Here is an 18,139-nt window from a genome sequence, read left to right as displayed (position 1 = left end):
CTTAACCTAAAATGCAATTAAATCAATATTATTTTTAAACGGCTAATGTGTGACTTTACAAAACCTTCAACGGAAGAGGTTGTATAGAATTTAATTTACGAGACCTTTACTGTACTACCATACAACGCCTTACAAAATCTATTGAATAGAAATTTATATTAACGCGATATCAAAACCTACAATTGCAGTCGCAGGAAACAGTGTTGAATTTAAAATTATCTTAGCACAGTTACCGTTATAGAAATGTTAGTTAGGCATTAAATATTGAGAGGCAGTATGGCGCTGCTACGTATATGCTTCTGAAATATTTATCGTGGTAGAACGCGATGTGCGCCAACAGCTATTTCTAGTAAATCGATCGAATCAGTTATGTAGTTCTTCAACAAATGTTTGTTTAACGTTCTTATAAGCTAGCACGTTCGTTAAATATTATAATACTTTGAACGGGGACATTTAGTCGACAAACATTTCTATTTATATTCTCATTTGAGTTATTCAGTAATCATTGTTACGTATTACCCAGCGGAATATACTAGAATGGTTAATAAAATTCAAAGAATCAACGGTAATTGAACGACTTGGCAAACGACATACATTTGAAACTCAATATGAATGGTCGCAGCGAGAGTAAAACAAACAAAATGCGTATTGGCAACTACTCAGCAGTGATAGCGGCCGTTTGCAATTGTAAACGAACGCGATTACCGTGGACTCGTTGCTTAACTAATTCGTATCAAGCTTAAGAGCCACTCGAATGTTCTAGAAAAGAATAAAACGGTTGTGAATGGCTAGCGGAGATGGCGACCGCATCGTTTAGTCAATTGAAACGTGCTATAATGAAATTTGTATAATATTAGGTGGAGACGCCGAGCAGAACCTCTATAAAAGTGTTTCCATGTTAGAATTAAAACGATTGAAGAATGAATTCCAAATGAAAATGCAAACGATGTACTGAATCTGAAAAAGTAGCATTAAAGACTACTTATGAGAGCGATTTGCATTTAAGTGTATAATTGTGGAATGTCGGCATCTGTTACGTATGCGTTAATGCAGCTTCAATTTGCAAAATTGGATGTTTCTACGGCAGGCTATGTAGCATCTCTTTTCTCTGTCAAACGCCCTCAGCTTTCATTAGGTAATGAAAATTCATTGGTCAAGTTTACATTACGGATGAGTGCTATAAAAGCAAATCCAATCTTATCGGTTAATGTTATCATCTGGATTCCCTTTTTAAATCTAACATTTACTTTATTCTATACTTAGAAACTGTTAATAAATATTAAGATGATGTTCGAAATTAATAGTTGCTCGCGAGTGAGTTTATGATACAAGTATGTACGTATTATAAGCTGTAGCAATTAGTAGCAATTAAGTGAGTTGCGTGGAGCGGCTGCGGCGCCTTGTCAGACCGCCACGGACTAGATTAAGGTTTGCGGCATATGGCTCCGGCGCTCGTAACTTGTTTTGCATGAATCTGTACGCGACTTTCATATGACTCCCAAGAGGAAACTCAGTTCAGCACCTCTAATGTAAATGAAATTGTGCACAAGAAATAAAGCAAGACTTCTCGGCCGCTATTTATCGCAGCTAGTGTCTCCTAACTCCCCCGTAATGGGAACGTGGAGACGCACCAGTAAGTAAGCGCAGTAATGAACCGGGCTGCTCTAACGTATGGCCTTTATTGATGATATTCGCTTTCGCTATTATTGGTTTCGTACGCAGCTACGCTTTCACAAAAACCGTCGCCTTTGAAAATACCGCACTTATATCATTTGTCGTGTGGCACCTTGACATATGGCGTAGTTCCCAGGACTTACTTTCTAAAGGCGGATGGCGTGTACTATAGAATATTTATAGCAATGGTAATGTCTATAATTTAACTGTGCGTTTTTGTTGTAGTCTAAAATGGAGTTTAATTATTTTGTTAAAAATAATATAAATTTTCTTAGAATCGATTGTAGTAATTTAAGTATATTCGGATTCGATCGATAGGCGTGTGCGAGGTGCGGGTCGTGCCTTGCCGTGCACCACCTGTGATTAATTAATTTTCTTTCACGCTTCAAATTTAAGTTTGAGTCGAAATCGTTAACGGCCGGAAGGGCCTGTTGAGTTATAATTTACGTCTTTGCGTTCGCCTCAAGTTAGTTGCGTCACTTTTGAATTGCGTGCCGTGTGTGCATTATAACCATTAAATTTATATATTGTACGTACATAGGAAATTAGATGGTTGTTCGAATACTGATTGCCGTCAGATTACTATCGAACTTGTAGATTTTTACTTAAAAGCCTAGCAGTAATTAGTTCTAATTATAATGCAAAATATACATACATAATTTGATATTAAAATTTACGAATTGAATTTATTTATTGAAATGAATATGAATTTATTAATTTTAAAATTATAAGTTATGAAAGTAAAGGTGATGATTACGTATTGGAAATTTTATTTATTCCATACAATTGTATCTCAATTTGTTTCCTAGTTTTACTGTTTCAATAATACGACCTTAGATTTTATATTATCTTTAGAACAATTTACAAGGCCGAAACAATTAAAAGCTGAAGAACGGGTGCAAATTTTAAATTTTATACAATGTGGAATCGTATGTTTCAATAAGATTGTGGTCTTACTAAAGTACTTGATATATAGGAGGAATAAAATTCGGCTCGGACGAATCGATAAAGCTTAAGGGAGAAGTGTCTGGATCCTGTTAAAACGGGAAGTTTATGGTAATCATGGCAGAGGAGGAACACTTGATTGATTGTTCAAAGCGAATCGAGTGGGGAGGAATGGACGGCCGTAGGAAACGGAGTATCACTCGAACGCTTGAGTAAAAAAGTATCACTCGGTAAATATCCCACTGCTGGACTAACGCCTTAACGCTTTTTATGAAGAACGTTTGGAGCTTAGTAAATGTAACAGATTTTCTTTCGAAATATACACGTCAGTTATGTTAATGTACACCTTAATTTCATCAGAGGTCCTTGCGTAGATTTGAAACCACAGTTTTTGGTGAAACTTAAATTTTCCCAAACACTGTTTCATCTGAATTCATCTCGGAATGGTATCAATTTGTAACACGCAGAGTTTAGGTAGCGGGCAACATAAATGAAATCTACCACTGATACCGCAAAAGTTAATGATTCTCGCTCCGTCAGCTTTGCAGTCTCCATCCTTATCGAAACGGATGCGCGATGCCTATAGGCGAGGCCATTCTTTAATGGCAGTAACGACAAGGGTGCGTTATACGGTCTTACACTAGCCCGTTAAGACGCTAAGAGAAATGGCGATCGAGGATCTGAAGATTTAAGTGGCAGTTTCAAATGTGCCTACTTTTAGTGTTATTTCCTAAACGGAAACCATTTGTTTGCCTCATGTACGATCGAGAAGAAAAATGTACGCAATACCTAAAATGCTTTCGCAAAAGTGTTTATGCGATTGCTTGAAGGCAAGTGCACTTTTATATCATTGCTCACTTCGCCACTTTTTGAAAGTGCGGTTTTATTTTTCTTTTAACACCTTTAACGTAATGTAAGCGAACGTTTACAATTTAAATCCAATAAAAGAGATTTAATTTTACAAAATCGATTTAACAAAAAAAAAGGCTTTTATAAATAATTATATTGTATAAATATGCACCTCTTCAAGAAAGCGGACGAGCATATGATTGTGTCTGGAAATAAAAACACTCAGAGATAACAAACTAAGTAGAAGTAGATCTGTAACTTTGAAGAAAATAATATGATACAAATATCACGTAAAGGACACCGGTTTTTATTTTTGGTTAAAGTGTGCCCAGTATACACATAACCTTACACGTATCACACAAAAGGGATGACTAGGGTATTATTATGAAATTTCGTGCGTAACAGGTAAAGAAAAGGTTCAGGTATCAGTCTCGCATGTTTAAATCCGGCAAATAGAAATTGATGTTAGGGGCGAAATCCAAACAGCACTATATCTTACACATTTTCGTACATCGCGCGCTTTGTTGCTTAAATTCATAGTAAAGTGAAGCAATTAAGAGAGTAATGTATAAGGACGTAATGGACTGAAGAGAATTTGTTGCAGCATTTTAATGGGGCCCGTATTTATGTTGCGAAATGAAGCTTCACGCTTCTGTATTTAAACTTGTGTCAGATGGCTCGTTTGAATTATTTTTTATTTAATTATACGTCTGTATAAATAAACGTATACGTATGTAAACATTGACATATATTTTGTGTCATTAATTATCTATGATTTCAATAAAAAACTTCTTATATATTTTAACGATCTGCAATAAAATATACGATATAACTTTATAGTTTTGATCCAATATTTTTTTTAAGAAAGTTGTTTTGCTGTTCGAAGTAAAGCGAGACATCACCCTATCACTCCGTGCAGGAAGGCGGAGCAGCTATTAGCTTAACGACCATTTTAATATAAGAGATGACGTATTAAATTTACGAGGGCAGCTACTCACAGCGTAAACATCGACGCTGACGTGACGCCTCTATCTTCTTTATTGCCTATGTAAATATAACTATTATATGTATTTATGATATGCTAACACAAATTTTTAATGGGTGGCATTGTTTACGAGTCACGTTTAAACTATAGTATTATGCGAGTTACGTTAACATCATCCTCAATGTCAAAATATTATACATAAATTCTGCGTGACTTTTAAAACAATGTACCTACTTTGTAACTCCATGGCAACTTTGTCCCTAAAATTGTTTTACGAAAGCAACGTAAAAATGGAGTTTTACCGTAACATGATCATTTGCGCTGGCACGCAACAAAAGGCAGTAAGCGATTAGTTCCTGCTCCGTCCTGTACACGTTAAAGACATTTTTCGACTACAACCGTCATTTATATAAATTAGTACGTGAAGTAAATAAAAACAAATGTGAAATATAAATAATAAATGAGGCGGCAGGGATATTCTCGATGATAAATCCTCAAGATTACGTGTGTAGGGTTTCGATACCTTTTGTAATTAGTCGTCAGGATTAGACGCGGTAATGAATGACTGGTTTTTATTAAAGACTGCGACGAATACATTAGTCTGGCGTATCGTTCGCTCTTTACACACCTCTCGTTTCGCACGGAAGCGAACCGTAATTACTCTAAAACACTACCCATTTGTTTGATGTCTTTGTTCGTTGTTTGCTCCACTTAGGGCGAACATCACCCCCGATTCCTTCTATCCGACGCATGCAGCGAGATTCGTACAGCCATTATGGCACGAAACAATGGGGTGAGGCAAAAAACAAGCATTAATAATCAGGAATATGCATCGACAACGCGGGGATATATCTGTTCCCCAGGCTTTTCAGACTGATAGAACGTCGAAGGGAACTTTAAGTGACTATGTAGATAATGGCTCTTCTGAACGGTTATAGGTATGTGTCGCCAATTGAGAGATTCGGATAGGGAATTCTGTGTGTGTTTTCTTGTGAGTATTATATATAAGGATTTATATCTAGTGATATGAAAATGTTCATTAGCATGTTCATATGGAATATTTCTTTAAATTGCCTATTTATAAAATGCAATCTTATGTTAAAAATATTAATTGATTAGACTTATACAAGAATATATAATAAGAAGCGCTGAGTTCATATTGGTTGATCTCTATAAAGGATATATAAATTTAATAGTATATGGTTAATTTCGTTTAAGAAAGAAAGTTAGTTAGTTTCATGTCCGTTTTTATCAGTAGATTTTACATTTATAATGAGTCACATTACAATTCAATCCTATAACAAGATTCAAAAGCGCTTACTTATAAGAGTATTTTAATTTTAATACATTACAAGTATTTTTATTATGTGGAGGAGGCCTCTGTCGACTAGCAAACAGATCTTCAAATGATAACCAAGAAACAGATATTAGTTTAATTTTTTTATTTAGTTAAGAGTTAGTGTTAGTTTTTTTAAGTTCAAATTTACTGTAAACTATTAACATATCTGAATAAAAGGCTATTATTATTATTATTATGTTATATATGTATATGTGGGTGCGGTGATGTTATTTAAGGATTATATTTTACCGAAACGTAATGCTGTTTCATACAAAACATACTCAGACGACAACAATTGAACGAATTATTCCAGACATATTCCATATCCCAGCGTTAACGTGTAAAATTACTTTTATACAACCGTTTGTCACACCGAAATGTTATTTAAGTTACCATTTAATTTTACTAAAATTGCCTTATAACAAATAGAGTTAATAACCAACTTTGTAATTCTCTGGTAATTGCTGCGGTATTATACTGTATTTACTTTTATTGACGCTATAAAATGTTTTGGATGATAACAATTAAATAGGTAGATATAATATTCTAATTACAAACGATATTAGAATTATGCAATAACGTCATTATTATAACGTGAACGCGGTATCCCGCGTATTACAGGCTTATAATGTTGTTTAAAAGTGATTATTATTTCATGGTATGATTACATTTGTTGCATTACGTAGCGTGACTCTATCACGAAACACCTCTGCTCTATTACCAGATCTAATTTTTAATTCAGTACTTTTCGTTCATATTAAACATAATGATTTATGATTTATGTTTGTAATATCATATTATGCCATGTTTTGTCATAGGGAAGATATTGTTCAAATTGATTCATTGTTTCATAGAAATCAATCTTAATTCTGTTAAAGTTATATTTTGGTAACAAGTCTATGCAAGGGATGGTGTAGTGGCATGTGATTGTAATAGTCTCGTTTAGAGCGGTTTATAATATATTGCAACATATGGACGATATTACCCTATAACTTACTAGCGGTTCGGCATTACTTTGTTTTGTATTTTGCTTTAAATGTATTAAGAAATTATTTGCAAATAAATATGCTCTTTGCATTTTAAATTTCTAAAGACTTAATATTCCGCGGTTATTTCGTTTTTGTAATAATAAAATTATTCTAATCTCTAAAGCGTTTATCATTCTAAAACGTTTATCAAAATTGATAGTGTCTTGAGACAAATCGTAATCAAACTTCCTTTTTTATATTTTGTTTAAATAAACAATTTTATTTTATACAAAAATGAAATGATTTTTCGTATTCGATTAAAACGAAATGTTTCTAAGTAGTACGTACAAGATAGTAATGTTTACCGTTTAAATTTATTTCGTTATATAAATAAAATCATGGCAACATTTCGAATAATCATGTCTCCAGTTTCCCCGGGGAGAAAAATCTAAACACGTAAAGGCAGCTTTAGTGGCGTTTTATTGGCCCTGTTTGGACCGGCGCCAGCTCACTCCTTACTCTAATTGATATTTGGCCGATAATGTTAACATTAAAAACGAATGCGAATAAAAAAGACAACAAATACATCACTCAGCATCCATAAATGTAATCAGGTGATCTAAATAAAGGACTATTCGTTTAATAAACTAATTAACATTTATATTGTAGTTTATTAGCATAATAATGGTTCTGCATTTTTCATAACTCATAAATAACTTGATTCTTAAAAAAAACTATAAAATGTTTTACACACAAAACCTTTTTAATAAAATGAAGAAGTAATAACTTCACATAGTAACACGAGAGACTACTATTGTATAGCTCGTATAAAGTGCTACAAAATTTGTTAAAGTTCATTGTTACACTGTCACTTAAATGAAAAGCTTGCAAAACTTGTTTCGGACCTAAAAACAATTTTTAAATGAATCCTTTTAAAATAACAATATGTTGGCCAACTTTTTCACGAAACTGTATTCAAATGTTACTTATTTATTTAACGTTCTATTTTTAAAATTATCTGACGTTACATTATTCGTACACTTGATGAATTTAAATAAAATAAATTGTACTTACCATTTTGTTGTTGATTTCGTGAAAATGAATTTCGCACACTTTGTCTACTATGTCTTCGCTTTGAAATGTGACGAAACCGAAACCTGAAACAAAGGAATTATATATAAAATTATTATCAGGAAAGGAAAACGAAAAAAATATTTTATAAAATTATGTACAATACGATAATTTTTTACATTAACATCATTCTGAATAAAGAATGCTAGAGAAACTTGATAGAAGTTTATTTGTCTATGACAATTGAAATTGTTTTAATAAAGCAATACTTGAAAAATTAATTGTCGATCTCAAGAAGTTACTTCGTTAGTTTGAAACGATGTCTACGTCTTTTAATTAAAGTAAATTGTCTTCTTGCTATATTAAAGGCCGCCACGATCCGAGCAAAGAACGTTATCGTCATATTGCAGATGGAGCCAAAAGATATCACTTAAACATTTTTCAAAAATTTAATAATCCGAGAAGGTATTGGCGGAAATCGTAGCAATATTTCTTCCGATAAAGGTTACAAGACATTCACGTGGCCGCTGCAAGGAGCAACTTCGCCGATCCGTTCCCATTCCAACTTTAAGGCCCGTACAAGTTTTCCACATACGATTCATGAGTAACAAATTCGAATTACGCATTTGAAACTCAGAACCGCTTTTCGATATTTACAGTATTTCAAACAACAACTCGGAGAGCTCACAGCGTGTCACATATAAACTTTGTAATAGGTCGAAATATTATCGAAATCACGTAATCGCCCGACGACGAAGTTTTGCTTAAAGTGACAAACAATTCAAGGCGATGCGCAAGCGTGTTTCTATTCGCTAACGATTAAGATACACACGACTGACGTGACGTGTCCACCCACGACGGCAAATAGCATTAGTGAGCCGTTCTGTAAACAGTGGATGCCCCGCCGTGCTTATACTGACATTGTACAACGGGTGGCGTCCCTCGTGTTCACTTGAAAACTTTAACTAGTTCGTCTCATGTCCGGTGACTTGTATGGTAGCTGTGTAAATATTTGTTATAAATTAACACGATATAGTTTGTGTACTATGCAAGGGAAAACTATATTTGGTATTATATTCATTGATTGGATTGCGTTTGTAAATTATATCGTAATTAAAATTTCTATGAATATTAGTTAATATTTAGTTCATCATCCTCAAAATGTCTCATGAGCAAGCCTAAACAAACAATTCGTCCTCTTAATCGAAACTAGGGCGCACTTGGTATTTCACGCGCGGCCGGGTGGCTTTGCGTACGAATTGAGTCAAGGATAGTAACGCCCCGAAAAGGCAAATAGGGGTTTTGTTGAGTTTCATAGATCGTCGTATTTTCTTTATGCTTTATAAAGTCGCTACAGCGTGTTTAGTAAACAGGATACAACAGTTTTACATTGTTATCGAAGAAAATATATTCCTGTTCATTATTGTTAACAATTTGCAAACAATTATATCAGTTAGTACATAGAGTTTGAAAAAATATAAGTAAGAAGCAGGAAACTGCAAAGTAAAACATAGATTTAAGACAGTTACGCTGTTGAAATGAGGGTAATGTCGATTTTGTCCGTTATTTATGCGGGACTGTAAACGGAATAAAGTAGGGAGCAGGCAACATCGGCGTCCGGTGAACAAAGTTATCTGCGGGCACAACGCTTCTGCAAATATTAAATCGGACCGTCAGCTCAAAACAAACTACTTCACTTGAAGTATAAGTATCTAATTTATATTACTATCTAGTTATTACTATAGCGTCTTAGCAAAAGTAACATAATATTCGCGAGTTGGAAATGAAACGTAAAGAAAATGGAGAAAATGGTTTTGTCACTGACCACGTAAAAAGTTTCACATCTCACGTTGCTTTTGTGTATTCGCTGTAGATAAATGGGGCATTTTAGTGAAATTCGTCCGCGTCACTTCTCGTAACAAAAGAGACGATAAATAATCTCTGCGTAAGAAAAGGATTTCGTAAACATAATTATTTAAAGTCGCAATTGTTGCTCTGGATGTCTTATAATGAAAGTTCTTCGAGGACTTTTGAAGAAATTAACTTTTTTTTTCAGTTTCCATTACGGCTTAGAGTCTTCATTGTTTAGAGGCTATTGGATTAGAATCTTACAGATCGCTAGCAATTAAAATGTCACCTGAGGCGATATTACGATTAATAGGCTATACTGTTAATTATTATTTTAATCACCCTCGATAATATTATTCGGAATTAAAAAATACTATTAAAGTTTTAAGGACGTATTATTGTTAAATAAAATATTTTACCTAAAAATGGTTCAACCATCTATTACTCAATATCATCATTTAATATTCAATAAATAAATAAATTACGATTTCCACCTTGGAAATGTTCGTTATTTTAATATTACAACAAAGTTAAAGCGAAGATTATGAATGTGTCTGCCAATATCGAATATCTATCTCGACACATCTGTCGGGCGGCACGTGGGGCTGACAGGGGGCGGGCCCCGCCCGAATCAGGGCAGGCAGTATAATCTGCCCCGCACTGTATGAAACACCGACCGGTGGCGTTTATGAGGCTATAATAACCGTATAAAACGCGACTTATTGTAGGCGTCGATAACCGACTTCGTACAGTCCTAGACCTTCACTTTGCGACACACACCGAGTTCATTTTTGTACAAATTATTACCGCACCTGATTATACGGAACGCTAACATGTTTAATTGACTGAAGCAATGCGAACTATGAAGTGAATCAACGGTATTTGCTACGACTATTTTCGCCCTTGTATGAAATAAAAATAACGTTCTAGGTTCGCGGTAACAAGCAAGTTTTCATTAGGAGTGAACTCAACGAGCACTCAGATGAGCAGCGGAGAAGTTGTCCGCTGGCCGCGCTCGACGTTCAAACTTTTGTTATTGTTTCGCTTCATTATTGTAATACGAAATACGCAGCATTGTAATTAAGAGATACTAGGGAGTTGTCACATCTGATGAAATAGTTTCACGAAAGTTTTATCAGCGTATTCTCATCATAATGACATGTTTGCTCCATAAATAATAACCGGATTGCTTGTGCTAGATCATATATGATAACAAGTTAAAAGCGATAGTTATTAGCTCGATGGACTTCGTATTGAAAAAAAGAAATAGACCACACAATCGACAGATCGGCGATCGATGCTATTAGAAACCTATTAACTGTTTCATCCATTGTGTGTTGACCTACAGATAGACATAGCTTTTATTCATATTGTGAGATATTCATCTTAAACATACTGGATGTATAATACCTACATGCGAACATTGAAAAGTAATTACTATATTTCTATGCAAACAATTGAAAAGTTTTTCTAAATATCATATATATTTTACGTAGGGTAGGTTAGTCATCAGATATTCTACCGCCAAACAGTAATATTGAGTATTGTTGTGTTTTGCTTTGATGAGTGGGTGAGAAAAACTACAGGCACGAGGAACATAACATCTTAGTTCCCAAGATTGGTGGGGTAGTGATGTGCATATGGATATTTTTTCTTTCAATTCAATTGTCTATGGGTGTTGGTGACAACTTACTATTGGTGGCCCATGAGTCCATCCGCCTAATTATATAATAATAAAATGGCAATGTTTTTTATGGCTGGAAGACGGGAGATAGGTTTATCTCTATAAAAAATTAACATTTTCTTTTATTTAGTAAAGAGTTTTTATTAAACTTCGTAACATGCAATAACCGAACAAATAGCACGTATTATTAAAGTTACTGCTAGTATCGAATGTTTGTTTGTATTAAGATTTGCCTTAGGCTCCAGTTGAGTTGGTAGTCGAATAACTACACAAAAAGTATTGAACATGTCTGGGAATATATGCAAACAGTTTATCTCTATTGCCGCTCCCAAGAATAATACACACTCCTGATTCCAAGACAAATATGTGACGAGAGGCTAATGCATTCCAAGCGAGGTATTCTAAATGCAAACTTTCGGCAAGCGAAGAAAATGGCGGATAAAAGCTGTTACAAAAAGAATTGGCTCCTCTTCATTTTCTCTATTGTGAAGTTGAATGGAACACAAACAATCAACTTTCTCGTGGAGTTGATTGTGTGGGGACACCCTTATTGTCTACGCTCAGGTAAATAAAGTAGAAACACAATTGGCCCGTTACTTTGTGCGTCGGCTTTCTCAACTTTTAAATTCTCCTACTTCAATCTTATTGTTTTCGTCAAGTTTAAATATCCATTCATCGAGACGTTCTCCGAAAAAAATCGCTAATGTTACTGAAGAACGCAAAAAGAAATGACGGTATAAATCAAAGCCATCGAATTTTAGAGCGATACGTCGTAAGAGAAATATTTGATAGAGTAGCTGTTAGGCCGCAACCGGTGGAGTAATTTATCAAGGGCGGCGGAACCCTCGTCCAATCGCTTGATGGCAATGCCATAAATATTTGCTTTAATAAGATTCTGTCCCTTTTATTCGTGACTCTTGTTTTACGACACACTTTTGCTCGCAATTGCGACCATTGACCTAGAGCAGCGTCTGCGCATTATTTTTTTACTATCGGCATTTGCAGTAAAACGTCAGTAAAATCCATTATATCTTAAAACCTCGGTAAAGTATTTTTCGTAAAATGGTTTAGAGGGCAACATTCTATAAATAATTCTCATAAACACTTAAGGGGGAGATGATGAGATGACAGTTATAAATGAATTTTCAGCGAAAATTAAAAGGTAGCAACACCGTGAAATTTGCATATACACCCCACAAAGGTGTACTTAGGAGCGTCTAAGAGCGATTATTACCCGAAAAAGAACATTCAATTAAAAATAATTTATATGTTAAGGGTATTTGTAATCTTGTATGGGCTGTAACTGAAAAGGGCCTTACGGTGAAAGAATGCGTGAATTAAGATCTTATTAGTCTAATGTGGTACTTTCGAGTTGTTTCGCGAAGGCTCTTTCCGTCGAAGAGGCTTGAGCCTTCACATGTTAGTTTAGGACCTCGTAGACCCCGTAACTTAAGCTAATGGCAACCTAACTTATTTGCCCGACTAAAATACTTCCGCCAATGCTATCTTACGGTTGTAAGTAGGATATATTATATTGTAAATGACACCACTTTGAGATATGTATTTGTATTGTATAACGAAAGTGTACTCGTATATTTTTCTTTCACGAATAAGATATTATATGAGCAAATTGGAATTACATTCTGAGATTACGAGAGCTTCTATAAATTGATTACATTTTATTTTGATGCAATAATATTAAGTCTGACTATAAGTTCCTTGTCAAATCGATTTGAAATCGTTGTTTTTTTTATCGTGCTTGTGATATATTGGTTATAAGTTTGTACTGAAAAATGACATTATATATCGCAAACATTAATCAATTCTATACATTTACACGGTCGAAGGGATATGTGATGGTATCGGTTGTAACTAATTAGTGCAATTAAGCGTGTTATCGTCTCATCTCAGTAAACACGTGGGCGCCATGCTTTGACGTGCTCTCGTATACAATATAGGACTTATAATACATATATTTATTTAATAACAATACATCTTAGGAAATTAAGAATATTGCGTATTGAAAATTTCGTAATGTATTCCGTGAAATAAATATTATTTAATATTATTGATAACAATTATCTTAAAATTAAATTAGTCTTAAATTATGTTTCGTTTGATTACAAGATTACAATAAATCGTTAATGTACACGATATTCGATGGCAAAATGTTTGACGTAATTTAATATATTAATAATATTTTACTTTATATTCGAAATATTTCATAAGTTTTGTTTGAAGTTTCTAACAAGAAACATGTTTAGGGATTGAGGTATGACTTATAAGTAAAATTAATAAAGAACCTTTAGAAACCACCGCCTTATTTGGTAATGAAAATTTCTTTGAATTGGGTAATTCAATTTATTGTAAACAGTATACCCACATACACATTTCTTATTAATTCTAAATTATATTTTGTACAATTATAATAACAACGGAGATTGTGGTATGTCGTTAAAAGATAGTTCGACATTTCTATGAAATAGTATGAGATTATGTCACCATCTTTGGTCCAGCATGATTGTTGCGGTGAGATGGGATCGCCGCGTGAAGCGCGTAATCCCGCCGGAAAGACGTGCCCGAGAGGCGCAGGAAAGGATTTGCAGGATCATCGGACGGTATACTAGAATACCCTTGTCGTGGTTACAATACAACTTGTGCCAACGTCCTACAACTATTCTACGATTCACTAAGATGTATTTCATTGAAATTACAAAATCAATATCGGAAACTAACGCGCCGCTAGATATTTTAATAATAACCCCGACCTCTATAATAGTTATTAATAACGGCCTACGTAGAACGTACCTTCCCCAGGCGGCTATTTCATAATTCTACGATAATCTCGAAACACGAAAGCGTTTTAATAAAGATTGTTCGCTCATAAATGTTACGAGTGCCGATATTAAATTTATTCGATGTCTGGGAAAACTCTTATAATATGAAAGTTGCGGTGGAGTGCATGGTTCTGATAATATCGTTTTAATTGCGTACGGCGGGGAGGGAGGCGAATTGTGATGCCGGCTGCGAGCCGAGGACTTGCGCAGATTGTCAATGAAGACGCCGCTCGCACGTACGCCACGGTTCACTTGTTAGGAAGACCGCAGTGGGAAACCCAAATATTTACTATTGCATTCGAAATACAAAACTTTGCACTCGAAAAAGAGCCATCTTAAAGTTTGTGAGCGTTGCGAGGTCGTATTTCGAGTTGTCCTCTGCTGAGTTCTCGAGTGACCAGTCTGAACCGGGACGGTTTATTGCTACCACGCTTATTTGCCGAGCACTACAAAACTGTTTCCGTACTGATTTGGGCAATATTGTACTTTGATTTTTACGTTAGGTCTTTTAAGATGTTTTCTTTTCTTTCAAAAATCAATTGTTTCATGCATTTTCTTAAAGGTTTTAAATCGTACTATTGCAATAGGTAACAGTTATGTACTCACTAATATATTATAAATATTATAAAAGGCGATTTGTGAACATCAATGAAAAACATATAAACTTCAAAAGAAAATTTTCATATGAATAGTTATACTAGCTTTATTTTCATAAACATTCAGCTTCTGTAAAACGTCGTCAAATGCCACTATAACCTAATAAGAGGCTATAAGAGATGTGGCCACTGAGTACACCAGCTCCCGGCTCTTAAATATGCCAACACAACGGAGTTTTATTAAAAAGCTGGAGCGGCCTTTTAAGTCGATTCTTCATACAATACCGCTCTATCCGCCGCTTTGTTCTCACACACTCGTAAGGGCTTGTGCACACAAGCACCTGATACGAGTGGCGCACAATAAGTGCAGAATGTATTTACGCAGCGCGATTACGCATCGCTCGCTAGGCGAGATCGAGCGATGAGTGATTGTACAGTATGCGACAAATCTGTCACAATACCTATAGCACGTGTTATGAGTTCCTGGTAGCATAGTTCTTTTTTTAAATTTTAATTGGGAAATCCTTCTCTTTGGCGAATCGACTTCTCGTGTGAGTGGAATTAAAATGCCGTGTTTTGTTTATTTAATCTATTATTATACAAATACTTTAATCTATTCCCTATTCTTCGATAATTGAGAAAGTCTAGAAACGTTTAAGTTAGCATAATGTAAAACAAGAAACAAACTCTATTTACAAATTGAATTCTTAAGTCGAGTGAAGGCGTAGGCTAAAACAGTAATTCAATGAAATAAGCAATTGAATAATTTAGGTATATTCACGAGAAGAATTAGTAATACAATTATCAAAAGTCTTTTAGGCTGTTAAAATAGCCGGTACACGGTAATCAAGCGTTATTAATCAGATTGCAATTCTACAGGTAGGTTGCTATAAAGATTGTTATAAGAGAGAGTTAACTGCGCGAAGTAATCGTAGACTGGGGTCGTTTTACGAGTCCGACTTTGCATATCACAACAGATGTTTGAACAATAAAACTGGAAGAGCCGCACGGGTATTGTGTCGAGTTGTTACTTGTATAAGTGTATCCCTTTGATCGCTATAATAATTATGCTCTCCTGGTACTCAGTGGTGTATACTGAAGGATCGAGGATTATAATTTGAACTTTGTCATGTTAATAAATAGGGTTGGTGAAATTTTGTGTAAAATTTCATTGGACTCGTCAGTTTTTGAGATTTTGTCATAAAATTATGGAAACCTAATACTTTGTCATATTTGTTATTACAATTCGCATTAACTATTTTCGGAACGTTTTGTAATAAATATTTTGAATGGAGATTATAATTAATTATTATTTCACATAATAGTTAATTACTTTCTTTGATATTTTTTTCTATTGAATTCCTATTATTAAAAGGCTTTTTTTAATTCGATTAAATTATTTGGCAGCCTCACTAGTTTGGTGGCTTGATATATGACCACAGACCTGAGGTTCTTGGTTCAAACTCCAGATCGGGTTTATATAAAGTTTATTGAGTTTTTCTGTCGAAAATACTCAGAAACATGTCGGAATCTGGCAGTTGGGTGTCTGTGCTCCCTAGTGCCTCGGAAAGCACTTAAAAGCATTGGTCACGCGCCTCAACTCTTACCGGTCGTGTTTGATTTGGTGTCCTATATAAATATATATGGATTCTTAATTATTTAATGAATTTTAAATAAATTACGTCCATATGCACACTAGTTAAAAATATTTATGTATAATGCAAATATCATAATTTACCGAAATATCCGTATATTAAGATTTTTCACGGGTAAAAGCATAGGATCAAACACATATAACTTTTAGTAGCTTAAAATATTAAGCTTAAACTATGATACTTATACGGGTGCAAATTTAACAACAGCATCACTAAAATTGTTAAATTGTTCGCGTTAGTACGGCTAACCAACGAAAATAGTAAATAGTTTAAAATTTTCGGACACATTCGTAAAACGTAAAGCAAAGCCAGTGACGTATTTCATGTTGAGTATTTACGTGGAAACTTTTTTGAATTGAACTAAAATGTTATGTTCAGGCTTAGGTTTGGCCAGAGTTAAAAAATCTAAATAATTCGCAGCATCTGATGTTTTACGTTACTTTATGTTTTGAGATAGCAGATTTTAAACGTTTTTAATCATCATTACATAGTGTAAAACAAAGTCGCTTACCGCTGTCTGTCCCTATGTATGCTTAGATCTTTAAAGTCACACAACGGATTTTGATGCGGTTTTTTTAATAGATAGATTGATTCAAGAGAAAGGTTTATACGTATAATACATGCACAATATAGTAGAGAAACACTGATAAATAATTTTAGAGGTTTCTGAAGTGATGTTATAAATAAACAACATTTTTTGCACTTACATTGCAAACGCTGGCTGTATCCTACGAGATAGATCAAAATAATGAACTACAGTATTGTACACCTTCTAAAGGTCTTCACCACACAATAACTATTTTTTATCCTTTACTTTTTACGAGCAACAATGGCTTATTTTCGAAGCGATTTTAAGCAATACAGCATTAATCCTTATCCAATTAAGTACCTTAAATACACTGTGCATTTAATATAGATCAATATGGCCCTTTAAAGCATGTAATTTGAATGAATATTTTGGAAGATATTATAGATTTTAAACGCAGGGATATAGCGGTTTGTATTTTTTAATGACTGAAAAACTGTGAACTTTGTAAGACATTCTGTAGTATATTTAGTATCAGAATTGCACCCGTGCGCAGCCGGGGCGGGTTGCTAGTATTTTATATAAGAAATATCCTTTTCGTTTCGTTAACGATTTGTTTAACATTTAAATACATAAGCAACAATTTTGTGTTGTTGTCCACCCAGAATGTGACTATCTAACTAGCTTTGTTAAAAAAAAAATAATGCGTTATATTTTTATATTAAATAAAAACAACGAGCGGGTAAGGCTTATTTAAGTGAGTTTGAATAAAATAACAGCGAGATCGGAGCGAATGCTAAGCGTCCGATTCAAAATTATAATGCCTCACATTTAAATTTGAATCTGTCCAGAGCATTCGACGCGGTGACGTCGAAAGAGTATTACTTATGAATCAATAGTTAATGAGTATCAATGGGGCTTTCGAAACTCCAGCCTCTGTGCATCGTTGGCGCATCATTAATATTGAAAGTTACGTAGACTCCATTGTCTCTCGAGTGGTCGCCTTTGTATATTATACGTCGACTTCTCTACGGAAATGAACTACTCATTTCCTTTAGTACAACTTTTCCTTAATACTATATTGGCTCTTTGCGATATTGTTTCTTTCGGAGTTTTTATTTTTGGTTTTTAACGAGGTCTCTTTAATCTTTGTGTACGAGTA

General features: G+C 34.4%; 1 protein-coding gene across 9 annotated transcripts in view; it reads right to left on the bottom strand.

Moving 5' to 3' along the window:
• The window catches only part of Rbp6 (RNA-binding protein 6), a 475,370-nt gene that overhangs the window by 23,595 nt on the left and 433,636 nt on the right, over positions 1–18,139 (bottom strand). For all 9 annotated transcript variants that reach the window (XM_064215506.1, XM_026639024.2, XM_026639026.2 and 6 more), the window contains one exon: positions 7,835–7,917. In XM_064215506.1, the coding sequence (XP_064071576.1) occupies positions 7,835–7,917 (83 nt within the window). The remainder of the gene's footprint in view (positions 1–7,834; positions 7,918–18,139) is intronic.

The sequence above is a fragment of the Vanessa tameamea genome, chromosome 8 (assembly GCF_037043105.1).
Source record: "Vanessa tameamea isolate UH-Manoa-2023 chromosome 8, ilVanTame1 primary haplotype, whole genome shotgun sequence".
In the NCBI taxonomy this organism is placed as follows: Eukaryota; Metazoa; Arthropoda; class Insecta; order Lepidoptera; family Nymphalidae; genus Vanessa; species Vanessa tameamea.
The sequence above is the reverse complement of the archived record's forward strand: the minus strand, read 5'-3'. Positions and strand labels throughout refer to the sequence as shown.